Raw genomic sequence first — 17,980 nt, forward strand, 5'->3', positions numbered from 1 at the left:
CGGCACTCGGTGCCGCGCTATGAGCTTGTATATCTGCTATTTTTGAATAGCCAAAGTGTAAAATAATGCTTTTTAGCTCAAATGAGAAAGTGACACAGATGCGTACCAGGTTAACTCAAAGAGTGCTGTGATACCAAGACATTCAATGGCCATTTTCTGCCAAAGGCTTTCATAGAGCTCAAGCATTGGATCCTAGTATTGTGATGTCCTCAGTAGAAAGCAAATTCCTTACATCACAGCTCAACAACGTCACTATTTCCCCACCATAATGGACTCTGTACCAAGGAGCTATACACAGGAGAGCGGGCCGACTCCTATATTTCTTTATTATTTGATATAGAGGCTTATTTCTTAACACTGGAATGTGATGACACTTTGGGATCAGTAAAGTAGGCTACAGCCTGTTGTCTGTGTGTGTTTGTGCTTTAGAAATAAAAATCTGTACAGTATTTGTGCTCTTAAACCTCCCCCCTCTCTCTCTCTGTTTGTTTTTTGTCACAAGTGGGTAACCTACATAAAACCTGCACTGTTGTTGTCCTTTGCGATTCATATTGCCTATTTTTTACTCTCCTGCCTGTTCTCAATAGAATTGGGTTTTTTTTTTGCCACCAAAAACCAGCTCAGCCAACAGCTTAAATAAATATTGTAATAGCACTACTGGATGTGGCCGCTACAATGCTTCATCGATCCGCCACCTCTGAAATACCACAAAATATTGATACAATACACAAAAACAATAAATAGACAACACACAATAATGGCCATAATCCATCAGCCAGACAAAGTCACATGTCCAATAGGAATGTAATTAAAGGTAGGGTAAGTGATATTTTTTGGATAAAACAAAAACAAAAACGTTGAAAGGTTAAAGCACTATTATTCTGATAGTAATCATTGCTATAGTGTGTTTGTTCAGTAACAGGGGTCTCCCTGTTTCTCCAGCTCTTTAATAAACAGAAACATAATTTTCAGGGGGGTTGCACAATTCCAGCCAATCAGGATAGAGTACCCTCTTATAGTGTTCCAGTTCCACATTTGTTTAATCTGTATCCTGTGTGAGTTCTCTATCCTGTTTGGATAATATTGGTATCCTGACCTGAAAATGCATTTTCTATTTAATAAAGCGCTGGAGAGACATGGAGACTCCTGTCACTGACCAAACACTCAATAGCAACAATGAGTACTAGTAATCAGAATATAGAGCTATTTAACAATTATTTCAACAAAAACATATCACTTACCCTACCTTTAACCACTTTAGCAGATATACAAGCTCACAACACGTCACTATGTGACATGTCGGAAGCTTGTAGATCGGCTATTTTCCCACAAAACTGGCATGCAACAACGTTAGAGGGCTAAAGTGGTTAAGCAAGGAAGCTGAAACCTTTTGCATGTTTTATATTAACACTCCACAATGTATTGTATGTTTCAGAAGTGCTTTTGCCTCTTCTGCTTGATTGATTTATTCATCTTGCCATTACATACAGTGGTTACCTGCTGACCTATACGCTCCAGTCTCTGAAAGGTACCTACCAGGACTCAGCTCACCCTAGGTTGTGAAAGGTTGGGGGTGTGGCTATGGCTTGGAGGTGTGTTTTGGGCTGCAATACAGTAGGTGGACAGTAGGTGGCATAAGAGAGCTAAAATGTTTGCAGAGGAAAGAAATTACTCTAGATTACATTACATTAAGGTATATGTCTATTTATGAATTGATTAATTTAAGTAAATACATTGATACATTAATGTAATTCACAATCCTTAAATCTTATAATTTAAATGCCTGCTCATCTGCCATCTCTGTCCCAAAAATAATCTGTGGGCTAATAATAATAATAATAATAATAATAATAATAATAATAATACAAAATCTAGATTATTTAATTGTTCAATTATTTTATTTTTTTAAGTAACTAAAAAGTAATATGTAATATTAATCTATTGCAGAATGTCCCGTTTTTTACCACAATATAAAAATACTCTGTTACAAGTAAAAGGCCTGTGTTAAAAATATTACTGAGTAAAACTAGGCTACAAAGCCAATACAAAGTATTGGCATCAAACTATGTGCTTAGTTCGTTTTCAAATAATTGTAGTGGAGTAAAATAACTTACTTTACACCACATCTAGTTAGTATTATTAAAGATAGATTGTAACATCTACAAAGTACATCTCGTGCGCGCTGACAGACAGACAGACAAACAGACAGACAGACAAACGTTGTATATATACTAGGCCTATTGTTATTATTCATCCCGAATCAACTGCTGTGTTGTAATTACTTCTTTCCTCTGTGACTCAGACAGTCAAGTTAGTCTAGTGGTTACAGCTGATGCCCTGTCATTTTACGGCCCGGGTTTGAATCCCAGGCAATGAGCTTGAAAGTCAGCTTTTTGTTTTTGAAAGCTAGAAACTCGAACAAGAACTGGTCCAACTCATTCTATTGTATTTGCCTGTCTGATGTTCTTGTACCACCTGGTAATCTTGCATGATAGTCTTTTCCAAAATGATTAAAGAAGACAAAGTTGGAAAAAGGGACTGAAAATGGCTTTGCACTCTTGACCTGATACAGAACAGTGAGTACTTGTTCTAGACAGAATGACACAGTGAACACGAGTGGAGAAACTAGAAACCCTGACAACTATGACAGCTATTTAAAATACACTCACACAGTTTCTCTCTCTCTCTGTCTCTCTCTCTCTCTCACACACACACACACACACACACACACACACACACACACACACACACACACACACACACACACAGACGCACACACACACACACACACACACAGAAACACAGTTTTCCTACCATTGCACACATACAGTACTATCAGATGCACTCGCACACTGGCATGCACTTGGGCACACACATACACATGAAAATATTTCGTAATAAATATATGGTACATCAAAATAAACACAGAAACACCCTCACCACCTACTGCACACACACACACACACACACACACACACACACACACACACACACACACACACACACACACACATTTCTTTCCATTCCTCAAGTCAATCAGCTGCATCTGTGGTACGCTCTCTCCCTCTTGTACGTGATGAGTGGCTCCATGTCCAAAACCCTCAGCCACAAGCCCAGGTAAATTGGATTTAGATTAAAACATGTGACTGTGATGAACACAACAGGGAACAATTGAATAATGATCAATCATGTGGGAGATGGAGGGACGTTCAGACAGCCCATCTGTGATGTCCTCTAAAGTACTATCTGACAGCCCTCTGTAGGAGGGACAATGTTTGCTAAAGGTCAGCACGCACACACGCACACATGCACACGTACGCACACACCCACACACGCACGCAAGTGCACGCACGTAGACGCAAGTACGCACGCACACACGCACGCACGTACAGACGCATGCATGCAAAACACCCGTATTGGTTGTATTGATCTTTGATGTTCTAATTAAGACACTATGCAGACAGCTGACATACACAGAGCTAATGCTGTGTAAGTGCGTGTGCGTGTGCGTGTGCGTGTGTGTGTGCGTGCGTGTGTGTGTGTGTGTGTGTGTGTGAGAGATGACATTTTAAAACAATGTTTTTCCTCTAAATGTGTCAGGTGGAACGCTGACTTGTGACACTGAGTGATTCTCGTTTGTGTTTCATAGTTAACTTTTATGTGTGCATGTTTTTAGATTCAGAGATATTGCCTGTGTATGGGATTAAATGTGTGTGTACAGTATGTATTGTGCACCTATGCTCTACGTCGCGAGCGCACACACTCGTGCACACAGACACGCACACGCACACGGACACGGACACGGACACGGACCCATAGGCGATTTTAGCCTCTGTCAGGAGGCGGGGCAAGATTTTGTCATGGGCAGGGGCGGATTAACCCTTCGTGGTGCACGGTGCTACGACCCGTTTAAAAAAAAACACCATCTGTGAGGAAGTGCAAAGTATGGTATGGTTAACTTGGTACACTATGGAAATAATACCAGTCTGAGAAACCTTTATACCAGACAGTTGCATATTAAAGGAGCTGAGTCGAGCATAGGCTACAGATAATGTAGCAGTTCTACTGTATCTGTGAATAGCAGGTGGGCTGGGGCTCACAGATCAACACATTGTCAACAGACAACACTACAAATCTACTGTCACCAGTATGGCTAATACGGTGCAAATACCTCATCCTATAAACATATGAACACTGAATAAAAACGGTACTCCATCTGCAAACTAGCCTACTTAAGCAAATAAAACAATTAAACTAGCAGACAGTTGCAAAGTAAGCAAAACAAACAATGTAACTAATACATTTATGTAACATTCCATGTAAGTGTCAGAGCTTGCTGACGTGTCATATCCTTCACACACATGTCTGGGTGATAGACAGACAGTTATTATTGTAGTTTGATACATTTTCTGAGGTAAAAAACTATGCTCGTTAACTCCCGCAGGGCAGAGCAGAGATCAAAGAGAGAGAGCTCCCTCCATGACGTCACCTCATCAACGCCTTGCTAAGTACCTACAGTAGCAGGCTTTCATTCCATACACAATCTATAGTAATGCCACTTGTATGCAAATGACAAATACGTATGAGATCTCAATAAATAGATAGATTAATCAATTAATCAATCGAAAAAAGGGAGGGCAACTTCCCCCCTGCCCCCCCTATAAAATCATCACTGCACGGACCAGTCAGCATGGATCTTTACAGTATGGTCCAATGTACCATGGGGGATTAAATGGCGAACTAAAACAGGATAGCTCAGCTTATCTTGGCTCTATCTCCTGTGTGATCTGCGTCCATGGCGGAGCAGTGCACGATCACTAATTGAAACTCATTCAAACTGCTGTTTTGATCTTGCCTGGCAACATGAACTGTGGTCCTGGCACCTGGCAGGCTCAGTTGTTCAAAAAGGATGGGATGACTGGCAGGAGGAGAAGAAGGGAGGGATTTTCTTACTTTGTCTAACTGAGTCAACCAAATGCGGCAATATCAATATATTATACTGTTTTGGGGGTCCTTGACAATGAAAAAGTTTGAGCACCACTGATATAGATGCTATGAATGTAGTTAGTCCATCACACCCGGACCAAGGAAAGAATTCTACATCTACATCCACTTGTGGCTTTTACACAGTCATATTTTTCTCTCAATAGCATCCCAGGCTGAATTATCTACCTCTCAACAAATGGTTCATGAAAGAACAACCTCACCATCAAAGCTTGTGGCCTTATCAGCCAGGTACTTTCATTCATAGGGACATGAAAACCCTTGCCAGCCTGCTTCAACTACTCTTCTTACAAAGACACTTCTGTGTCAGGGACCCTGGCAGAACACACGACTGCAGCCTGTGCAATATAAAGGATTGGCACATAATTTATCCTATCGAACATCAAAATGCATAAATGCAGTATAAAACAGGCACTAACTAGTAAGTAACCATAATGGACATAATATGTCCATTGTTGTCTCTAGTACACAACAATGGTCACCATGGCAACTTGTCTTGTTGAGAGTGTCAGTCAGAAGGAGCGAGTGCATTCTCCGGCAGCGGCAACAGCCGCGGAACTTCCGCGGTAACTGCCGGTGGAGGAGCGGCAGCTCCCGGCAGTGACTGCCGGCGGTGGAGCGGCTGAGCAGCGGAACTGCCGCGGAAACTGCCGGTGGAGGAGCGGCAGCAGCGGAACTGCCGGTGGAGGAGCGGCAGTCAACTTATTTTTTCCGCCGATAAAGTATAGTTTTGGACCATGACAGAGGCGCGCCGAATCAGCAGACCTTGAGGCCAAGGAGTCGCGCCCGAGCGCCTCCAGGCGCGAGTGCCCGCGACGACCGGCCGATGGTCTGCTATTCGACTAAGCGCCGTCCGAGTTATGTACCGATAGGCACAGAATCGTAAATAATATTGGTGGGGACTGCGTTACACAAACGCAGCACACTCCCAAAGCTCGCGCCGCCGGCAGCTCCGCGGAGCTGCCTCGGCAGCAGCCGCTGCCGGAAAATGCACTCGCTGTCCCTTGTGTCAGTTGCTCTCAAACGTGAATTTGAAAACTCTGGATAATCCAATATCATGATGATGAGTGAATTATATTGATTTATATACAGATTGTACTTGAGTAACGAGGTGTCCAATGTTAATGTAGTGTCGTAAAAGTACGATTTTTTTATTTAAAATAATTCCCAAAAATACTTTGTACACCAGTGGTATTTATTTATTATCAACTTTTTTCCACAGACATGGATAAGTCTGCAACTGACACATTTGTTCATGTACGGACACATTGATGTCCCCTGCTTATGGGGCTTCTATCCACCTGTTTCCTAGGCTTTTCACTGTGTTCCACTTCCTGTCTTTTGATCCAATGAAATCCAATGAAACCGGTCAGATGACTAATGATATCCAATGAAATCCGACAGGAAGTGGAAAACACACAGCCAAGAAACAGGTGAATAGAGCATACCTTCAAAAAGCGTATTGACTTCTGCCCATATAGTGGCCACCACCACAAAGCAAAAAGTTGAACCACATGTCAGGGAAATGCTATTTCCTCCCGCTTGCTTCCTCGGGTCCTGACGCCTGCAGCCCATGACTTACACAGCCCTGGGTAGGCAATCCAACCTCCGCGGAGCGCCCGCCGCCTTTCTAGTTTATTCTTGGTTGCAAGCCGGTGTCATGCACCCAAAATGTTAAGATAAACAAGGCTCACAGCACATTGCAAATAACTCAGGCATACAGTATGTGTGCCTGCTTTCCTTGCTGTCTTTTTTCGTGCAACGCAGATACAAAACTGAAACAGCCAGAGCTTGATCAAGAATTGTGTTAAAGGTATCATGACATTCATTTTCACTTTTTTTATTTTAAATGTTTTATTTGGGGTTTTATGACCTCAATTACACCCAAAAAATCTGAACTTAGAACATTCAGTGGATTTTCTGTGGTCTGGGGTTTTCTGAATACTTAGGCTGAAAAGTAATCTGAGCTTGGCCCTTCGACAGTGAGGTCACAGTCAATTAATCCCGCCCACTCTCCTCCTCGCCCCTCCCCTCCCCTATCCTTTCCTTTGGGGGGGGCGGAGCAGAGGCGATGATTGACAGGCAAAATCCCTCACCAGCGACACCCGCAGGCAAAGATTTCTTTTTTCATTGCAGTTGAAAAGGCTTTAGAAATGTGAGAGAAAAACACCTGCCATGGATCACTGGAATGGAATTTTCACTTAAAACTTTTTGTACACTTTTGAAGGACCAGGACAAAGACTTTGAATGTGGTGTAAAAGTGAATGTCATTAAACCTTTAAAGGTTTTATGGATAGTAAGTGTGAATGCAAATGTAGGGTAAAAGTGCTTTTATTTTTCAGCCAAATGAGAATAATTATATTATATTTAAATGTTGTATTGGCCTTTGCTTAAACAATAAAAATTCTACTGTTTTGATTACCTTATTAGTCCCGCAGGGGAAAGTTATTTTCCAGCTTTAAATATGTGATGGCTGCTCAGATCGTTATGAGGAGGCCTTGGGTGGAGCAGTTAGGGGTGTCTTTGCTCAGGGACACTGCCCCGGGCCAGGAGGCGAACCAGTAACCTTCTGAATACCACACACCGGAGACGGCTTATATCTACCCACCAAGCTACAGCCAAACGTGTCGAGTAGCAGGGTTGTGTCACCTTCAGATTCAGATTACATTTCAACATAACTGGTTTACACAAAAGTAGTTTGTCTCATACAAGTTCACGTGATTTGTACTTCCAGGAGAGAAAGAAAGGGTTAAAGAAATAGAACAGCTGCATTTAAAACCATTTACGGGGCAGGCATCATAGACTCCCACTGACACCTCTGAAGATAAATGGAGAGAGACGCTTATCGCAATGGGAGAAATGAGAATGGGAACGTGTCTGTGTCACTTTTTCATTTGAGCTAAAAAAGCGTTATTTTACACTTTGGCTATTCAAAAATAGCAGATATACAAGCTCGTAGCGCGGCACCGAGTGCCGCGCTACGAGCTTGTAGATCTGCTATTTTTGAAAAATCGTGAAAATGTGTGCAAATCTTTGAATATATATTGTTTAAAGCGAACATTTTTAACTCAAATCTTTGCTTCTGGGGGGTCCCTGGAACACAATATTTTGAGATGGGGGTCGGCGGTCAAATACATATCATTTTGGGGGTCCTTGACATGAAAAAGTTTGAGCACCACTGATATAGAAACATATGTTTTTTTCAGAATACTGTTGGGATTTAGAAGACATTTTGTAGAATCGGCTTCTGGTCTTAATGGGATAATGCACAAGGACAGCTTTGAGGAGGAGTGCAACAACAGAAAGTCCCTGAGAGTCCACATTTTTCAATGGAAGAGTATGGAGACCACCTCCAACCACTGCAGATGGGCTAGTTATATATTGTATATACATACACTACCATCAAATGTTTTATTCATTAAAATAAGTCCCGGATTATAGCTTCAATTGCGGATGGAGTGGGGCATTGGGGGAGGGAGGGAGGGAGAGAGAGGTGGATGCAAATGTAGCAGGGCCAGGATAGCAAGGAAGGCATTTTTTATTCCCCCTGCTAATGATTAAGGGTTTTCACCACCAGGCACCTGTCAGTCTACCCTTTGCCTTATTCAGGTGATGGTGAGCCATCCTTTCCCAGCTCCTCTCCAAAGTCACTAGTTTTTACCACCCGGTAATGATGCACATTCTTCCCAATTAATTCACCTGCTCATGCACCTGCAACCCTGTTCAAACCCAGGAAAAAAAGAGTTACCCATTTTTTGTTATGTTAATCCTGAACTTGTGCGCTGTCCCCTGTTTGTGTACATTCTGTGTTTGTTTGTGAGCATCATAAGCTTCCGATGGGTACGTGGTTGTAATAATGCAAGATACTGTAATCCAGCCTAGAAATATGGAATAAAAACAGTGCTATGTTCGATGCAGCGTTGATAGTGTGAATGAACTTAGTTTGTATTTTGTTCATTAATATAAGTCATAAATAGCCAGGATTCTAGATGCTCATGGTTAGTTCCATGATCTAGACATCCTACTTTACATGGTATATTGTTACTGACTCATTCGTCTCGCGTGGCCAGACTGTTGCCTCCCGCAATTTTCAATTGCTTCCGGTCATACAGTATGGAGCACGGAAGCTCCGTTCATGAGCAAGCGATAAAGCGGATGTGAAGTCTCCTCCCCACTTCCGTCTTTACAGTCGTGCAAATTTATCCTAATATAAATCAAAAATCATCTAAGCATATATAGCTTGCTGCTTAGCAGAAATGGATATTTTAAAATCTATTTTCGTGAACGGATGCCAGCAAATGCCAGATGCCAGCTTCCATGTTCGGGAGGTGTAGTTCTAGACTCTACAGTATATAGCATTCTGAGATTGTGGAATACTTGTCTGGCGACGCGAGACTACTGACTCATTAACCCATTGAGACCGGGAAAGAATCTGTGTCATTTTTATATTTCTTTGGCTATTCAAAAATAGCAGATCTACAAGCTCATAGCGCGGCAACGAGTGCCGCGCTATGAGCTTGTAGATCTGCTATTTTTGAAAAATCGTGAAAATTCGTGTCAAAATCTTATTATATATTTTTTTAAAGCAAACATTTGTAAAATATTTAGTTCCAGGAACCCCCAGAAGCAAAGATTTGAGTTACAAATGTCTGCCAAAAAAAAGAAATCAAATATTTGCACAACTTTTCATGATTTTTCAAAAATAGCAGATCTACTCGGTGCCGCGATATGAGCTTGTAGATCTGCTATTTTTGAATAGCCCAACAAAGTCTAAAAATGACACACAGAAGAGTTAAACCATAAAAACAACTACTTGTGCCTCAAACACACTGTCTGTGAGATCCAGACAATTGACCTCCCATGACATCCCGTGTCTAACCGAAAATAATACTAATAGATAGAGCCTGGTGTTTGTTCTGTAGTGCAAAAAAACAAGACCAGAAGTCATGAACAACGAAACGCCATAAGACTCCAAGTCCAAGAAGAAAACGACAACAAAACAGAAATGACATGAGTGGGAGGAGAAGAAAAGAACGTGAAAAGGTGGTAAAACATAAAATATCAACTCACATGTATATCCCACATCACTCTTTTCTTTTGCCTCAGTGGACATCTGAAACAAAGAACCTTGGAAGTGAGAGAAAGAGAGAGAAAGAGAGAGAGAGAGAGAGAGAAAGAGATATTGTGAAAGAGAGATGGATGGAGGAGAGAGAATGATGAACACAAAATGAAATGAATCTCAAACAAAACACAAACAACCAAGGCACCAATAACAAAAGGGTAAACAACTATCTGAAGCTTTCATTATAGAATTTAGTGGTCTTATGTTGAGTGGTCTTATGTTGAGTGGTCTTAGCAGGGGCAGGTTGTGGGTCTACAACACAGGCATGAATGCTGATGTTCAGGAGCAGACTGTGGGTCTACAACAGGGATGGTCTGCGGATGTTCTGATGTATAATTGAAGCGTTGGTGTATAATTGATAAAGGCAACACAAACCTGGTGAGACTTACTGAATGCTACAGGGTGCAGGAACAAGGTTAAGTGGGGTAACGTACAAACCCACACGTGTGCAGGCATACAAACCCAAACACACATAACTGTGAAGTGCAAAGGTGTTTTTTGTTTGTTTGTTTGTTAATTCTTTTACTGTTTGCTTCAATTTAAATCAAAATTATTGAAAAAAATAAAAAATAGATGGTAGCGGGCAATGTGTCATCCAGAACACAAATCATTCATAATACAAACATACTTATGACAGTAATGACACAAATTATCTTATAACAAGCAGACAAGCAACGGAAAATGGACAGAAAGATGTGAATGAACAAACTCACAGAAAAAGAAACAAAATGAGTGAGTGAGAGGTAGGAGGAGACACTGAAAGAAAATTAAAAAATTAACTAGAAAAGTTGTAGACAATTGAAAAAGTGTTTTGGAATATGAGAAATACTGATTGATCTTGTGACTTAAGGGATAATGTGTACCGAATGTTACCCCTTAATCTCATGTACAACGCGCTGATATTCTTCTTGCACCTTAATGACTATATCATGTAGAGTATATACCAGCTGCTATGCTCATGCACCTTACTGTATGTCTAACTTTATTCCCCCCCTTCTTTTTTTTCTCTTTCTGGAAACAACAAAAAACGATGGAGCTTGCACAAAAACAAAATTGACAAATGTGACAATAAAGATGATTCTGTTTCTGATTCCTGTTAGTTTTGGACAAAAGCTGTAGGAGTTCTAGCTAAATGTGTGTTTTGAAGAAATGGCGGTGCCTGCAAAGTTTCACGCCGATCAGTCCAACGGTGCCAGAGATTAGCTGTTCACAGACACACACACGGATGGATGGACAGGAGCGAAAACATAATCCCTTTTCCACAGAAAATCCAGGGCACCTATGCCCAATGTGAAGCAAGCTATTATAGCGCCACCATGAGGCCAATTTGAAAAGTTTGGGGTGTTGGTTCTTCCTCGGCCTACTGGGAGTGTGCATGCAATGTTTCATGGTAATTGGACGATTTGTGGCATTTTGTGGAAAACGGGCAGAGTTGAAGACGATTGACACGCGCACACACGCGCACGCACGCACGCACGCACACGCGCACACACACACACACACACACACACACACACACACACACACACACACACACACACACACACACACACACACACACACACACACACACACCAATCATAATAGTTACTGAGTGAAATGCCACGTTGTGTGGGATGACAAAGTAAATCCTTAAGCGAGGCTGCTTGGGATCGATCGATATGTCAGTAAAATGTAAACAGGCTGAGTGATAGAGGGAAAAGAAAAATATATATATATACAGTATATAAATCGAACACATGACTTTGACTTTTTACTCTGACAAATACACACACACACACACACACACACACACACACACACACACATACTGGGGACACTCAAAATGGGGTGAGAGTGAGGTCAAATGGATTTTCAGCACTCAGGTTCTAATAGGACAACTTCAGAGAGAGAGGGGGGGCGGGCGGGGGGGGGGGGGGGGGCTTTAGGCAGCGACCGAGTCAGATAAAGAGTGTTTGACCAGAAAGGGGATTGACGGACAGAGAGAGAGAGAGAGAGAGAGAGAGAGAGAGAGAGAGAGAGAGAGAGAGAATGGCAGAGAGAAAAATGGAGGCAGGTTGTGAGAGCGAGACGGAGAGAGAGAGAGAGAGAGAGAGAGAGAGAGAGAGAGAGAGAGAGAGAGAGAGAGAGGGGGAGAGAGAGAGAGCAGGGAAGTGCTTTTTGAGCAGCCTTTTCCAAAAGCCTTGGCAAAGCCCCCCTTTTATTTTCTCACTTCCACTTCTCATCATTGAAGCTGTGTTGAGGAACTAAAGTACTGCTAAGGAACTGAGGTTAGTGGGACAGACTGGCGCACACACGGTTTGACCCAACTTAACCACATGAACCCTAGCATCCCTTTTCTGTGTGTCGTAATGGGCGAAAAGATTTGGTGTGGGAAAAAAAGGAGGGGACCAAGTATAGACCCCTGGGTGACCCCATTCAACGAAGTTTAGTGTCTAAGAAGTGGATAGCAGCTCATTATTTTCACCACTCATCCCATGATGTGAAAAGTAAGTCAAATCTTTTAAGCGTCGAATAAATTGAAAACTTTTATTCAAACGACACGTACACATAAATGATTTAGGCCGCTTCATTAATGCTAGAGCCTGAGTTATATGCTTGGGTTGCGCAATCGTGTCGCGCACAGAAAATAGCGAATCTACAAGCGCATCTATACAGGCTCAACATGAGTTGAAGCTTGAGAGAAATATGCATTGGATGATTATTATTTCATACTGCCACTGGATCCATGTTGCTATGACATGTAGCTGCATTGCTTCGGGGGACATCTGACACAAGGAAGGACGCACACGCACACAGCCACACACACACACACACACGCACACGCACGCGCACACACACGCACACATACACGCAAACCGCATACATTATGGTCATAGATTCCTGCTACAGGAAACCGTTGAAACATTACTGCAGACATAAAAACCAAGACTGTGCGTTCCGTTTCAGAGACAGGAAATCAATCAGGGGAAATGAGCCTAAATCTATAGCTCTCTGGGTTTGATTCCTAGATCCTATGGCTCTGTCTCACAGGCCTCAGGGAATCCTCTCCTGATGCACCATAAGATACACTATATGCTTTAGTGCGTTGGTTCTCAAAGTGGGGTCCGGGGACCCCCAGGGTGTCCTTGGGGGGGGTTCCAGGGGGTCCCCAGCAAAATGCGTTAATATAGCATCACAAAAATAAAATCCTTTTATACTTTGGCCATTCAAAAATAGCAGATATACAAGCTCATAGCGTGGCACCGAGTGCCGCGCTACGAGCTTGTAGATCTGCTATTTTTGACAAGACGTGAACATTTGTGCAAACCTTTGAATATATATATATTTTTAAGCGAACATTTGTAACTCAAATCTTTGCTTCTGGAACAGTCCCTGGAACAACATATTTTGATATGGGGGTCCGCGGACAAATACATATCATTTTGGCATGTCAATATTTCACATAAAGGCAAGGTAACATGGATAACATATTAAAGGCTATTATACTGTACTATACTATCATTTATTAGATTACATAATTACACTAGGCTAATTTCATTGTCAGAAGTAGGCTATTCTGACAGTTTATCCCCTGGATAAATGAACAAAGGTTGTCTTTATTCATCAGGTATCTTACAAACATGACAGCAGGGGACACCAGTCTTGAAAATATATTTTCTTCTTCAAGGAACATGTCTCCGTAGCTGCCATGTTGTTTATGAGCAAAGCCTAATTAGGATTGATGACACAATTACAGTAAACATCTATGTGAGTGTATGTATGTAAAAGATCAATTATATGATCTGTCTTCCCAACTTACTCACCCGGTTACCCGCCCAACGCACGCACGCTCGCGCGCACACGCACACACACACACACGCACGCACGCACGCACGCACGCACGCACGCACGCACGCACGCACGCACGCACGCACGCACGCACGCACGCACGCACGCACGCACGCACGCACGCACGCACGCACGCACGCACGCACGCACAGACACACACACACACACACACACACACACACACACACACACACACACACACACACACACACACACACACACACACACACACACACACACAAACAAATACTCACACGCACAAACAAACACTCACACACTCCCTCTCGCCACTGCTTTCTGTAAAACTCTCTCGATTACGCTGAGCACAACACGTTCTTTTCCCTACAAGTCAACACATAAAAGTTGTCTCGCTCTTGGAAAAACCCACAATTACCACATTTATGACTCGGGACTGCATTCTCCTCGCGGCCGCAAGATTGCTACTGCCTCTCTCGTTGGTGTCAAAAATAAATCACTAAATACTTGGGGAGACTTTTTTTGGCCAATTATGCCAGCTCATTATTTGTCATTATCTCCCAACGCAAAGCTCCCATCAGATAAGTGCTTCTGACTCGGGCTGGTGGCGGTGCACAAAAGCAGTTAATTCACGGTGACATTTAAAAGAAAAAATAACATAATAAATCATTCGCCATCTGCCTATTGTTGTGTTGAAAGTACAGGAGTGTGATTCTAAAGTAGAGAGAGAGAGAGGACTAAAAAAAGAAACACCCAGGAGGTGACAAAAGAGGAATACAGGTACTGTAGGGGAAGGAGGAGGCAGAAAGGGTGAGTGCATGTGAGAGCGATGGGGACGAGGAGCGCCACAATGCAAATAGGAGCAAGGATAGAACGCAGGAGGCAGGAGGACATTATGCAGGAGCATGATAGTGTGGAGAAGGAGAGGAATAGGCGGAAGAATCAGAGCAAGAGTAGAATTGAAAGTGTGCAGGACTTGAAAAAGAAGGAAAAGTGAAACGGCTCGTCCGGGGGGGCATGAAACGTGGGCAGCAGCTTTGAAGTTACAGGATATAAATGGGAATGAATTCTGTACAACAATACGTCAACGTCAACTCCGTTTTCTTCGATAACCCAAATCCCTGTTCCATTTACAAGTGAACACTTGTATTTCTTTACTATGCATCTCCCATAGCGCCACTGGAGCTATTTATCAACCACATAAACCATAGCATCCCTATTCTGGTCATGGCATTTGGTGAAAATAGGTGAACATTCGGCGAAAAATAGCTAATCTACAAGCTCACGACACGTCACATTATGAGCTTGTAGATCCGGTATTTTAGGCGAAGATGTGGTGTAGATAAAAGAAAAGGAGAGGACCATTTATAGACCCCTGGGGCACCTCGGTCTAAGGAAGTCTATGGTTTATGTGGCTAAAATTCACAACCCCAGTAACCCCGCCATACCAACTCTTCACACTTGAGTCGTCCATGTCGGATGGCTTCAAACATTGAAGATGTCGTGTGCTATGGCCCTGAAAGAGAGGGTGGGGCCAGTCCTGCTGAACTCACTTTGCATGCAGAGTCCGTCGGTGCAGTTCTGAGACAGGAGTACCAGGCCGTCACAGTCCTTCCCTCCGTTCTTAGGAGCAGGGTTGTTGCACTCTCTCCTCCTCCACTGGGTGCACTCCGTCCCACATGCTGACCACTTACTCCAGTCTGTCCACTCACCATCCACTACACGCAGAGGGAGAGAGAGGCATTTGAAGTGAAACGTTTGTAAACTTCAAAAGTATAATTAAAAAACGAATACGTGAACAAAGTAAAAAGAAGCAGAGTGCTGGACACACCATTTCTCAATACCAAGTATACGCAATGGGGGGATGTCTGAAATCAGTTTTCTCCAGGATGGGATGACTGCGTGATCACCCAGTGCAGCTCGCCTCTCTAATGAGCTGTGTGTTTCAGTCAAAACAGCAGGACCTCGTGTCTCCGAAAATGTCGGAGCAAATTTTCAAGTAGGTTCTGTCTTGATAAATCGACCGCAGATTTGGCGGTAGAACAACTAAACTCTCTGTGTTTTGTGACACAACTGCAGTAGTATTTAAAAGTATTTATCTCCTCCGCCATGGCTGCTGGTTGGGGCGAAATGCATTCTGGGATATTTGGCTGTCCAAGACACCTCCCAATCTATCCTCGATAAGGTGGGTGGATCAAGTTCACATCCGGGCAAGTACAGATTGATATAGCTATTGAGAAACGATCATCACAATCGAGTGAAGCCTGAAGTACTAAACCACAACAATAGAGTAGAGTAGTGGTTCTCAAACATTTTAATTGGAAGGACCCCCGGTTTGACATGCATATAGACCACAAACCCTTATAACTCTGAGTACATTTGTACACTCTCAGAGTTACAGACACATAAGGGAGCATTTGGTTCCTGTCAATCATTTAGCTGGGGACCCCCTGGAACCCCCCCAAGGACCCCCCGGGGGGTCCCCGGAACCCTACTTTGAGAACGACTGTAGAGTAGAGTAGGCGTACCGGTGCATAGTGTGGTGCAGGCCAGTTTTCTGTATGGCTTGTCCGTCGCAGGGCAGTCCTCCGTTCAGAGGGGCGGGGTTGGTGCAGCTCCGCGTGCGTTTCTGGAAGCCCCGACCACAGCGGCTGTTACACACCGACCACTCCGTCCACGTTGACCAACCGCCATTCACTGTGGCAGAAAGACAAAGTACATTCATCAGTCAGTCAAAGTTTGCTAACCGTTGCCGTTACATTAAATCTAATTGAGTTATGAAATTAAATGTGCTGAATTAGTGAACCCCCCCCCCCCCCCCCCCCCCGGCAAACATATATTCACACCGCCTAAAAGCGAGAGAGAAAGATAAATGAAGACAGTGAGGAGAGAAAGAGGCATGGGGCGAGTGAGAGAACTTATAATTAATTGACATGTCAGGAAAATGTGTTTGAGTTAATTTCCCCTGCTCTGACAGCTGCGTTATAGCCCAGTGGGCACTACCCACACCTCTCCTAGTGACCAATTAGAAATGAGCCATGAGGGACCCTTACCACACTCTCTTGACACTGGTATTTTACTGTCTTCCATTGTTTCATTATTTTCACTGTTTCTCTTCTCTTCTCTTCTCCTCAGACCCTATATATACAGTACGTAGAATATATGTTCCGTTTCTCTGCTCTCTGATTTACCTCCTCTCCTTGTCAACAGTGTTATCCAGGCTCTTGTGGAGCAGAGAATTGTTTACCAAAGATTGAACAATCGATTTTTGGTAAGGTTACCATCAGTGTCCATCCATCCAGTCTCTACATGTCCCCCCCCCCCCACACACACTCACCTACACACATAAACACATTATACACAAGTGTTCACTGCAGTGTATCACCTACAGTACTCTATTGCCCCCGCAGCATGCGGTTTTCAATCAAAAATAACTCTTGTGTGTGCACGTAAATGTGTGTAGGTATGTTTGTTTTAAGCAACGTTCAAATGCTCAGTGTTCAGAAGCTCAAAATATGTTTCCCATTCTGTCATGCTGGACTGGCACTAAAGACAAAACACACAACAAAGTACACCAGCTGGGTTAGGCTGTTCTCCAAACTATTGCTTTCTTTTGTGCTTTCTTCTCACTTCGAAGCTTTCTAAACAACGTTTGTATTTATTTTTAGTTTGTTTGTATATAGTTCCAATCCTTACACAAGATGCTTTAAAATAGTCTTTTGTTGTGTAACTCTGCTGCACTAGACATTTGGAACACCCAAGTGCTTTAATTTAGAGCTGAAGTGTGATTGGTGGGCTTTAATTGGACGGGGGTCATGGGTGAAGGAGGGAACACCAGGCCTGGTCGCAAAGGCTCTTTCTTTGTTGGCATGGCAATTGAGCCAATTACACATGCCAGATGGGTCCTGGCCTGTCTGATTGATGTGGTTGGTTATGAGGATATTATGGTTGGACTGTCCTAGGTAGCATCTGAATAGGTTTGCATCCCAGATTGGAAGAGTGTCAAATAATAGTTAACCCATTAAGACCTGAAGTCGATTCTAACAA

General features: G+C 43.0%; 1 protein-coding gene across 1 annotated transcript in view; it reads right to left on the reverse strand.

The window, feature by feature from the left end:
- Positions 1-17,980, reverse strand: part of LOC308088979 (netrin receptor UNC5C-like) — a gene marked incomplete at its 5' end in the record, with an annotated part of 146,180 nt that overhangs the window by 32,758 nt on the left and 95,442 nt on the right. The window contains 4 exon segments of the mRNA XM_080433560.1: positions 10,075-10,131; positions 15,487-15,651; positions 16,462-16,489; positions 16,491-16,630. Coding sequence (XP_080289686.1) covers positions 10,075-10,131; positions 15,487-15,651; positions 16,462-16,489; positions 16,491-16,630 — 390 coding nt within the window.

The sequence above is a fragment of the Gymnoscopelus braueri genome, assembly GCF_963280865.1.
Source record: "Gymnoscopelus braueri genome assembly, chromosome: 7".
Classification (NCBI taxonomy): domain Eukaryota; kingdom Metazoa; phylum Chordata; class Actinopteri; order Myctophiformes; family Myctophidae; genus Gymnoscopelus; species Gymnoscopelus braueri.